At 32.9% G+C, this 12,120-nt stretch overlaps 1 protein-coding gene across 2 annotated transcripts in view; it reads left to right on the top strand.

The window, feature by feature from the left end:
* LOC132718565 (uncharacterized) overlaps positions 1–12,120 on the top strand; it is a 49,179-nt gene that overhangs the window by 35,156 nt on the left and 1,903 nt on the right. Inside the window, exons 4-5 of one of the 2 annotated variants that reach the window (XR_009624103.1) lie at positions 3,474–6,862; positions 11,446–12,089. Coding sequence is in view for 1 of the 2 variants with exons in the window: in XM_060702275.1 (XP_060558258.1) it covers positions 3,474–3,652 (179 nt within the window). In the remaining variant the exon portion in view is untranslated. Of the gene's footprint in view, positions 1–3,473; positions 6,863–11,445; positions 12,090–12,120 lie in introns of those variants that run through there. The other variant, XM_060702275.1, reaches the window with a different exon arrangement.

Consider the following 12,120-nt stretch of genomic DNA (forward strand, 5'->3'; position numbering starts at 1 on the left):
GTAGAAATATGATGATTGAATACTGAAAAATCAGTTTAAAACCGCACGTAACATGTTAAATATAACTTGAATCTTAAATGTTTTTACCTTTCTTAAAATTTAAGTACATGTACATGTTTCTAAATATTCATTTTCTTTTTTGGAATATTTCGTTTATCTCGAGGCGTGCACCTTTAACAAAGACTTTTGAAGATGAAAATAAATCACTATTATGCTAAATAAAAATCCGTAGCTGAATACATATACATTGTAGACGATAATAGTTTAAATGTTTTTGGTTGACTGATGGATAATAGGTAGACTGGCTGGGGCGACATCACGTGATGTTTCTGTTTAATGAAATGCCAAGGCATTTAGGCCGAGGCAGAAACATCCCGAGATGTCGCCCAGCCAGTGTTATACCACTGTAACTAACGGGTTTCATGAAATATAACTATTTTATCGCAATTTCATATTTCTTTTGTAACAGAAATAGCAAAAAAACTCAACTGTTATATATTTAATTTAGTTGATTTTTTCCCTATCTGAATCTATGCACTGTTATATATCGATACAGTTTTTAAATCCTCATTGAACGTGTACTGAGTATAATGAGATAGTAAGAACAAAGAATAACTTCTAAACCATGCGATAAAAAATGATATAATTATATTCTTTGATGCCGTACACTCGGATAGATTGAAAAATACGAAAAGATCTTTAGTTCTAGGAAAATCATTTGTTAAATCAGTTGTTAAGCCGCAATTTAAGGTCCCGTTCCCGAGTTTTTATGATACAAATGTATATCCTCTGTATATTTAGATTTTGATGGTAGACTAGTACTGGTGTAACTCTCCAGGAACGATGGTTAGGAAACTACCCGCCTATATGACTGAAATACTGTTGAGAAAAGGCGTAAAATGAAACAAACAAATAAAATTTTGATATTTACAAACTAACATTAGACATTTCTTAATACAAAACAGTGCAAAACCAAAATAATTTAGTATGGCATTACCTATGTACCGTAGTTTAAAGCAGTTGAAAAAGCAATACAATTAGTTAAGCTCAACATCCCGGTTGCAATTATGATCTCAACCCTGACGAGGTCCCGACAATGTACAAAGACTTGGCTATGAAAAACTTTTGCGATACAGAAGATGTATAGTGAGATACGTATTGTTATTAGGTGTATAAAAACACAGTTTAAGTTTAAACATTTTACTTATAATTGGATACTAGTATATCTTCAATGATGTGTTGCCTTGTAAGTTGTAATAGAAACAGTAATAATAATGATAAATATTACAAAAAAATGACAGGGTACTTTTGAAATGTTGAAATGAAATATCTTCAATTTTGTATATCCAAGGATAAATTATAATAAGACTTGGTTCAATAAAGAAATTAGCCCACTGATCTTCATTGAGAGATTCATTGAACAAATTTTAGTTTTATTTTAAAGTGATAATTCATGATATTGATTTAATTTCAAACAACAGACGAAATTCAAGTGTTATTACAATTTTGAAAAACGCAATTCGCTACTTTTTAAGCTTGAAAAGTGAAAATTACGAGCCTAAGAAGAACATGTACACATACATTACTCACAATTTAAATGTACAGTACTGTGCCATAAGTACTAAGGCTATAAACAACCATAACAACAAATCATTTTCTTTCAGCGTGTAGTATATTATTCTTCTCGCATCAAATACCAATCAAAAATCATCGAGTCGTATATTAACAATTTTATACAAGACTGCATTAAAATTAGTGAATGCGGAAGACATCCACGTACTTGAATTTATCACTAGCAATCGTATAATAATAAAATATAAATAACAAATTTTACACGCATCATAGCTAAGTGTTTATCTGCACTGACACGAGACGGTCGTGAATATTCTCCGGGTAAATAGTGTCATCAATATTCTAAAAAAAAACAAAAAAACAAACAAACATGGTGGAAAAATTGTATTTACGTTTATTTTGTTTGCAGGATTTACAAGTAAGAGGTTTTTAATTTGTTCTATAACTTTTAAAGATAAAATGTTTAATTGATACCAAATCGTTGAGACAGAAATAAAACAGATACTTTATTTATTATAAATTTTATACCATACATTTGTAAACATTTTAGAGTACACGTTTAAATTTTAGAATTTTAAATAATCATGGTTTATGTACTAGAATGTTACATTAAATGCGTGTTACCTGAAGAAGTATGTAAACTTATTTGTCATAAATGTAGCAAAATGTAAACATAGAAGTATTTTTACTTCCATAAAAAATTAATAGCCAACAACATAAATGATGAATGTTTTTCTTTGTCCGCAGATACATTTGCACATAAGCGGGGGTAAGTCGTTACTTTTTGTCCAAAAATATAAAAAAAAAATTCAAGTATAATTTCAAATCAAAGTATAAAGTGTAATTTAAAATTCATAGAAAATACATTTTTTTATTGTTACTGTAAGGTTTAACGTTTGTCAAGTTAATGCATATTCAGTGAATGCATTTAATTAGATATTTCTTTCAGTCACGTGATATAATAGCAGGTCTAGATTTATTTTAAGTTGTTTATTAATTTGTTTTCTACAAAAAAGATATTTCTATAATTTTAGAGGGTCAATGATAAAATTTTTTATGTAAAGTTTCACTATTAAGTGGTATGTTCTTTTGCCAAAGTATGGTTTTTGAAAACTATAGAAAGAAACTCTATGAAATCATTTCGGCACAGCTAAATGCATAATTAAACACAAAATAAATCAACAAAATAATAAAGATAGGGGAAAGCCAAATTCACACACCGTATATTTTGCACTAAGCTTTTTTTGTATGAATTTCCACGACACACTACGGTTATTTTTTTTAAACGTTTCAGGCTATTATCTTACGTCAGTTTCGATTTTGTTATTGGCGTGATGGTATTTATTGTCATCACTGTTGTAGTATGTTTAACGGTATGCTGCTTGTATCGTCCAAGGAGAAGAGGACACATTGGACAAGTGTGCCGACCGACTCAACCTCAAAGAGTATGTTTATCATTTTTATCAATAATCTTAATGTCCTATCATATATTAGAAATATCAATTAAAATGTGTTTCAACTGGATATGAATTTAGCATTTAAATTGAAAAACTGCATTTGCCATTCTTTCCATTGCTTCAAAGTTAACACTTTACGTAAAACTAGAGCCTAAAATGAAAGAAATCATGTTCATAATATTGAAGTTATTCGTGGTCCTAATTAAAGAATGAGATGGGCGTCAGTTTCCATAGACATGTCATTTTGGTACAGTGTACTGCTCTTTTTTTCTTTTTTCTTTTTTTTTGACAATGATATTTTACGCAATTAAATTCATAACGTTTTGTGACGGTTTTAATTAGCAATAGGCACGTTATCATCAATACAATACAATATATATTCGTAGATTTGATAATTTGTAATAATTTGAAGAACTTATGTATTTTATTTAGGTTTCATTTCAGTTGATATCCGCAGTCCGCCGCCATACGAACAGGTTGGCTATAATGGTACCATCAACAGGCCGGTTACAATAATGACGTCAAACGTGATACCAGGAACAACGCAACAATGGCAGAAGCCGGTAGCCCCATTGCCTCCAAACTTCAAAACAACGAGAAGAGAGAGACTTGTAATAAAATAATCATATAATGTGTCTGCCGTTTATTAAATATTTGATACTAATGTTGTATTAAAGTGACATTATGCTCATTTTTCCGGGAAGTTGAGACGAATTAGCAGTTTTTTTTCCTCTTAAGATTGGCTATTGTAATTGATCAATAATTAATGATGAAATATATAAATGGTGATATAAAACAGCTACCTTAATTTTGAACTGTCCAACACTTTCAACGTTACAGATACAGATATTTATAGTAAACGTGCCGTTGCGCACATTTATTACTATTTATTTATCCATAGTATTTATAAAATTGAAAACAATTTTTTTAATTTTATCTGTTCAGTGATACTTGGATGGGCATACAGATACTTTAAATGCGTTTTACTATTAAGACAGTACGTCTGGCATGCATGAAACAAAACAATTTTTATTGAAATATCAGAATAATTTTGGAACTATTTAAAGGCCAAAATGTGTCTTGATTCTGTTGCGAATTGGCCCAAATCTATAACAAAAAATCAGTCGTCGCAAATGTTTCTCGTGATATGCTTTTGAACAGGCAATTTAGTCTTTCCTTTATTGACTAAATAGAAACATCTACAGATTTTCATAGTGTGGTTATCAAAAAGCCTTTAATGTGCCACAATAGTGCCATGTCATTGAACGAAGCGTATTGTCCTCAAATGCTTGTGTCATAAACGAAAACATAATAATAAATAATATTAACAAAATGGGGGAACTAAATTTGAAAAGGGGATCAACAGTTATTATGCGAGAGAAATAAAAACTCCCTAAAGAACGGTTAAGACGGAAACATTAAAATGTTAGAGTTTCGGTTTGATTGAGCCTGTTCTTGGACGGAACTGGAAAGTGGTACCTATCGTCCACGCCCATGCAACATTTTAACACATGAAATGGTAAAATTGTGAATTAAGAATAATTCGCAGATGTGGCTGCAACTCTAGAATGAGCAGGTTCATCTGCATTGTAATAGTCACAAGACAACTTCCTAGCTTTGCTGCCTGCTGGAGGAAGATATAAGGTGCCCCTCATAGCTTTTTTCACGTATGAGCGATACGTCTCCGCGCGGTATAAAACTATACAACAAAACACTAAATGTTGTATTGCGTGCGGCGGCAAATCTGTCAGAAAAAAACAAACTTTTTACTTGACGTCGGCGAGCTAATGATGCTGTTATACAAGTAGACTTTGTCTGTATGCTGGTATCATTATGTTGGTCATCCGAGTAAAGTTCACAGAACCTGTTGTATTTTTGTTCGCTTTTCCTAAGATACTTCTTTGGACAGTCCAGGACATGTGGCAAAATTTCCTTTTGCAAGTATTTTATCCTCAAAAACATACTTCACTCGTGTGCCTTCATTACATCTGACGGACCAAGTGGGAGACTCTATGATGGATAGTTCGTAAAGCCCTTTGGTACTGAATTGTCTTAATGTTCGTCTTCTGCCTTGCTTCGTCGGGCCCTTGTAGGTGATTTTCTTGTTGCTCTGTCTTCCTTTAGGACATTGAGTACTTTTGTTATGGTCATTGGGTTTACTTTTATATGTTTCTACATGATCATTTTAGTGTTTACTTATTTAACCTTTTGTAACCATGACAACTGTTAGAATTTCACTTGGCGGGGATTCATTTAATTTACACTGTCTCGTTTATAAGAACATGGTGGGGCTAAGAGCGAGGTTTGGTGCACCATTAACCGGTTTAAACTCCCCAGCAGTCATTATTATGCTGCTGACCGTTCCAAGGCGGCGCCCCTCTGTGTTCCTCAGATGTATGTCTATGTTGTTTCAAACTGTTTGGGTGACACTTTCGCTTGTGTCCCTTGTTGTTTTCTCCTCTACGGTAAGTATCTTCCCCATTACCTCTAGTTTTTATATCTTTGATTAACCCGCCCCCCTTCCCCGTGTCCCCTTCCCGTTTGTGGGCTATTATTTAATCATTTATTTGTTTTCTTTGAATTCATAATCAGTTACAAATTATTTATTATTTAGTGATTAACCTGTCCGTGCTCTATCTTTGCCCTGTTTTTGTTTGGGGTCCGCCTGGGCTCCTTGCCACTGGTTCTTGTTGCTGGGTCATATGGGGGTTGCGTTCATTGAACGCCGCCTTTCCTTGTTAATCTTGTTTATCATATTTTTCAACAACAGCTTGAATTCAATTGAATATATTTCAAAACGAAGATGGTGGTGTAATGTCATTTGATTTCCTTCCAAGAAGAAAAATTATTGTATTAACTTCAGAATATAAGCAACAACTAGAATAAAGGTCTGTATCCCTTCATTTATAAGCGAGTCTTACTAAAAAGTCCATTTCAAAGCAATATACACATTTTATTTGTTTTTTGTTCAAAAGACTGTTCCCATAACTCTAAAGAATTACAAACTTAGCTATGTGTAAATGTTAAAAATACACAAAATACTTGAGAGTGATCTTGGTTTTCCTGTAACCCGATCAAACATTTTTTATGAAATACGAAAAGATGTCCAAAATTACCTGTTAGTACCCTGAGTGGATGGACAGTAAGAAGTGTCTCATTTGCGTTATGTATATATATCAACTAAGTTTATAAGCAAAATTTAGTAATCAGTCCGTTTTAGATTTCTGTCATTATTTAGCTTGCATATCACTGGCGCCGGTAATATATCGTTTGATATCAAACAAATATGCACCACTTTTGACAAAGCAAACTTAGACAAAAATGACAGTTGCGATACAATTATACTATATTTATTGCCGCAACACAAATTTTCGACCTTATATAATATGAATGTTTACAGCCCTTTTGGCTATTATGTTTTACTGGTCCATATTTGGCATTATATATGCACGTAATAATATATTTTAGGCTGACGTTTACAAAAAAGGCCTTTATGAATTGAATAATTTAAAAGTGTTGATTGAATGTATACGTACATTCTCGTGTTATTTTTTTCTCAAAAGTTCACAGACAAACTAGATAAATGATTTTTATTAACCGGATTCAAGGAATTAAAAATTTTACCCAATTGCAAATTCTGCCAAAGTAAAGTACACTACTGTTCTACCCGCAACCCGCTGTTCTACTCGTAACTGGTTAACGGTTGTGTTTTACGGGTAAATAATCAGCATGATCGATATGCTATGAATAGATAGCGTAATGTTACATTGTGAAACATACACACATAGATGAGAAGTTTTTTGTCACATTTTTGTTGTTAGTGGGATTTACAAGTAAGGAATTTATGCATTTAGAATTTTATTTTTAACTTTTAAATGAATATTTTCAGCTTTTAGATCTAACGGACTCGGTAGCGAAATTAGTCTGAGATAATCTATATACAGTATAGTCTAGATGCACAAAATGGAGATGTTGTAAAGAATATTTAATGGATCAGTCATCATACACTGAATTTCATATAGTTATTGATTTATTATATGTAAAATAAAGTGAATGATGACGTCATGTTGAATTAAAATGACTTAAATGCATTCGGTGGTATTTATAGATGAAGTGACCCTGACATGTAAAATATGGTAATTATTGGCGATATTAGACTTGTTAGTTTGTTAATTTTTAGCTCGTCCGTTCAAAGAAAATGTCGAGCTATATACTCGCCTACTCGCCGTTATCGTTGCCGTCCACCGGTGTTCGGCGCGCTGATTAGTCCCTCCATTACCCACTTTATACCTAACTACCGGTTAAACGGGTAATTTAAAAAAAAACAAAAAAAACAGCGGTCAGATCGCTGTCGACTTACACTTGTGGTGGCCTTGAAATTGCATACCTTCTTATAAATTGAAATGATTGTAATGACAGCTAAAATATTTCATTAAAAAATAATTAATTCCCTATCATTGGTATCAGGAGTTTGAAAATTGGTGAAAAAATGTTGGCGTTATGGAGTTCATATTAAGATGTGTGCTGAAAAATGAGCGGTGAGTTGCATACCTTTACTAAATATAGTCATTTTTGTAGGGAATAAAGGAAATTAAATTAAAAGCATATATCAAATATCAAAACAGGTTAAAATGAAAAATACTGCAGTTGACATAATTTTGGAGAAGTATAGGAGGGTAGAAGTGTGTGTTAAGGAGGGGGGGGGGGATGTAGTAACCAATCAAAGCGCCGAACACCTGTGTTGCCATCGTGCAAAAAACTGAAATGCTGTCCTATTAAAAACTTAGAATGCTTGCATAGCATAAAAGAGGCGCATTTATTTTTACAGCTATATTTTTAAGTTAAGCCCAAGTTTAAGCATTTTGTTTAAATTGCCTAAAATATTTCAACATGAATTTGAAATACTCGTTTATCTAAACAAGGTACAGTTATTTGACAAAGGATGTTGGCATTATAATTCAGAAAACAGTTATGACCCTTTTTTAACATAACATTTTGTCATAGTTACATTTTAAGTAGAATGATTTCAAAAGTATGAAGTATATCAACATGAATTTTGAAAAGTCTTGTCAGAAATCAAGCACGATGTTAGTTTCATGTCATCTCAAGTATGATACAAGCTTAGAAATTCATTTTTCCTTCAGTTTGAAGACATATTTAGAGTAAAAAATCTTGCTAATGTGTCTTTCTGTTATTACTTTTTGGAGTGTTTCGCATTTCTTAAAATGGGAATACTTCAGTTTATGCAACATGTATGAAGGCAATACATTTTTTATTTGTTTTAACATTTATAATATTTTCAATTATTTTTGTTTTGTTTTTTGTTTGTTTGATGAAAGTAATTTTATTTCTGTATGTTTTACCTTGCTTAAATGTAATGACAAAATGTTATAGTTAACTGAATTCATTTTAATTTAAATATGCTGGAGATATAGACAACATGTTAAAATATCTAATATCAAATGCAGGAAGAGAATACATCATAAACGCTACACTTCACATGTTTTACAAGCATTTAAACACGTTCCGTTTTGATTACCCTTCAACAGTTACAATTTCATACTATACTCGTATCTACGTTACATTTAACCACGCAAATTTTAATGTAAATCAAACAGAGTGTTGACGTAAAATTATGATCGAACGACATTTCCTACAATCAGAATCAATTAAAGAATATCCTTTGACTTTGATTATATAATAAAATACGAAACATCTTCAACAGTAAAAACTGTGATTTCATTTTCGGATATTTAGCCCGACTTTTTCGAAAAAATATAGAGCTATTGCAGCAGCCATGTTGTCGTTGGCGTAAACTACTTTTAATTAACGTTGGTAATATATTTTTTTTTATTTCTTACTAGATTGCCACCATACTTAGACACAACAATTCTTTGGACAAGATCTTCAAGTTTATCAGACTGTACTTGACATTAACTCGTCCCTTACCGCAACATAATTGACATGTTTTAAACTTCTGATATTACCTTGTTCTTTCTATTGAGATTGACTGTCAATGTCAAACTATTGCAATCTGTTTAAATGGTCAAAACTTTGACATATTTTACGGATTTAATTTATACCCGGACAAGGGACACATATGAATAAACTGACATGTTGAGTTTTCTGATCATCATGGTCAAATTATTGACATTTATTTTAACCCATTACTTCATGAGCATTTTGTGAAAAAGGGCTGTTTTCATTGAAAAGTCTCCCGTTACAAGTTCAAATTGCTTTAAAACTATAAAAACTGCTTCAACACTAATCAAACTTGGCACAAATGTTGACTGGACCATTGTCCTTGCAACAACATGCTCAGGCTTAAATTTTCTGTTACCATCACTATTATGCGTTGATTTTTTCCATCAAAATTGATTTCAAAGTGCTGCAACTTCTCAATGGATTGAGATAGAGTCAAATGCTTTTCAGCGTTGGTTACACGTTACCTTATGATCAATCTGGGGTCATTTACAGCCTCTCACAAGTCCAAAATTTTCTTGGCGATGAGGGGGACTCCGCCCCCCCTTCAACCCCCCCCCCCCAAACAGAAGGGGGCACATCCCCCTTCTGGCAACCCCCTGATGTATCTTTTGGTTGGGGGCCGCGCCGAAAAAAGGGTCACTTTTTTAACAACATTTCTCAAACAAAAACAAGTGTTTGGGGCCTAAATAAGGCATTTTTTCATCATTTGAGACAACAAAAAAGGGGGGGGGTGAAAAAGGCGTTAAAAGGCGTGTATATGAAGTAATGGGTTAACAGAAAATGATGAAAATACTTGAAATTACCCTAAATCGCGTTTTTTCATGTTTAAACATGGCCTGTCATATAAATTTGAAGAAAAATTGTTGTTTTGTAGATTTTTTTATTCTTTTCATTCACCCATACCTTCATGAGCATTTTGTGAAAAATGGCTGTTTTCATTGAAAAGTCTCCCGTTACAAGTTCAAATTGCTATAATACTATAAAACTGCTTCAACACTAATCAAACTTGGCACAAATGTTGACTGGACCATTGTCCTTGCAACAACATGCTCAGGCTTAAATTTTCTGTTACCATGGCAACGAGGGGACATCTCAAAATTGCCAAAAATCACTATTATGCGTTGATTTTTTCCATCAAAATTGATTTCAAAGTGCTGCAACTTCTCAATGGATTGAGATAGAGTCAAATGCTTTTCAGCGTTGGTTACACGTTACCTTATGATCAATCTGGGGTCATTTACAGCCTCTCACAAGTCCAAAATTTTCTTGGCGATGAGGGGGACTCCGCCCCCCTTCAACCCCCCCCCCAAACAGAAGGGGGCACATCCCCCTTCTGCCAACCCCCTGATGTATCTTTTGGTTGGGGGCCGCGCCGAAAAAAGGGTTACTTTTTTAACAACATTTCTCAAACAAAAACAAGTGTTTTGGGCCTAAATAAGCCTTTTTTCATCATTTGAGACAACAAAAAGGGGGGGGGGTGAAAAAGGCGTTAAAAGGCGTGTATATGAAGTAATGGGTTAACAGAAAATGATGAAAATACTTGAAATTACCCTAAATCGCGTTTTTTCATGTTTAAACATGGCCTGTCATATAAATTTGAAGAAAAATTGTTGTTTTGTAGATTTTTTTATTCTTTTCATTAACCCATTACTTCATGAGTATTTTGTGAAAAATGGCTGTTTTCATTGAAAAGTCTCCCGTTACAAGTTCAAATTGCTATAATACTATAAAAACTGCTTCAACACTAATCAAACTTGAGACAACAAAAAGGGGGGGGGGTGAAAAAGGCGTTAAAAGGCGTGTATATGAAGTAATGGGTTAAAATGTAATTATTGGTTTTTTAATTACAGAATTGAAATTATACTTTGAGAAAAGAACACAAATGACAAAACCGACATTTTGAATTATTCCGATGTGACATTGACCTCTAATTGACCTTCAAAGTCAAAATGTTGAAATTTACTAAAATTATCGTAACTTCATTATGTATTTATGGATTTGGTTCGTTCTTTAACAAAAGAACAATTTATACAAAGCTGGCACTGGATATTAATTCAAATGTAACCTTGACCGTCAAGTTCATATATTAAATTTGAATTATAATTTGTTCAAAACAGTAACATTTTTTAGGAGTATTCTTTACTGCAATATTATTTCCTCAATGAGTTAGGATCATTCACTCCTCCCTGGGTGGCGCTTGTCGGTTTATACAAAAATTATTAGCAAATTGATCATTGCATTACACGTTAACTTGATTGAAGACGACTTTTGCACGATATAATGAAATTAATCCCAGCCTATTCTTCCTTCGTCATCATGAATGAAATATATCGATCTTATCAAACATACAAAGTGGCAAAGTATGTTTGAGTGTTCAAAGTTATTTATGACCACCATGTGTTATTTTATATTTTATTTCTTACTTTCCTAGGTATATTCGGGTCATACTGTCGCCACTATGATTCCCAGATGGATGAAGATTCAATTTGGTGTGATACAGGCTGTTGTGGAAGCTATGGATCCGAGTTCTGTTGTGACTTTGACAACATCACGAAAGTCTTTTTTTGTCGTTTTTGTTGTTCTACAAACACACTATTTCGGAAATGTTTTAATTATGTCAGCGATGAAATATCTTCAAATCCGGATCTGGTTGACTTTCGAAAGAAATTTTAAAATTGGAATTTCTTTTGTCATTGTGCGACATAATTATATAATTATCATATATTTCTGCACGTTTGTAACGCCGCATTTTATTGGATTATCGTGGCTTGGTTATATTTCCAAACAGCCGTTTATATGTAACCTGTCAAAAATCTTTACTAATAATAATATACGAAAACAATAAAGGGAGACATACGAAACAGTTTTCCGTATCAATTTTGCAATGATATATCTTTTATATATCTTTGTATTATAACTCTTTTGACGTTTCTATTTTAGGAATGGGGCTATTGCTGCCATTGTAATAAGCTTGATTGTCTTCGCCTATAGTGGTGGCCATGTGCTGATGTTGTCAGAAAACAAGAGGACGGATGGGACGTGTGTGTCAACCGGCTACTGCTCAAACAACTACAAGTATAGACATTGTGTTTTTATGGTCTTTTCG

The sequence above is a fragment of the Ruditapes philippinarum genome, unplaced genomic scaffold (assembly GCF_026571515.1).
Source record: "Ruditapes philippinarum isolate M1 unplaced genomic scaffold, ASM2657151v2 ctg1098_1_1_1_1, whole genome shotgun sequence".
NCBI lineage: Eukaryota > Metazoa > Mollusca > Bivalvia > Venerida > Veneridae > Ruditapes > Ruditapes philippinarum.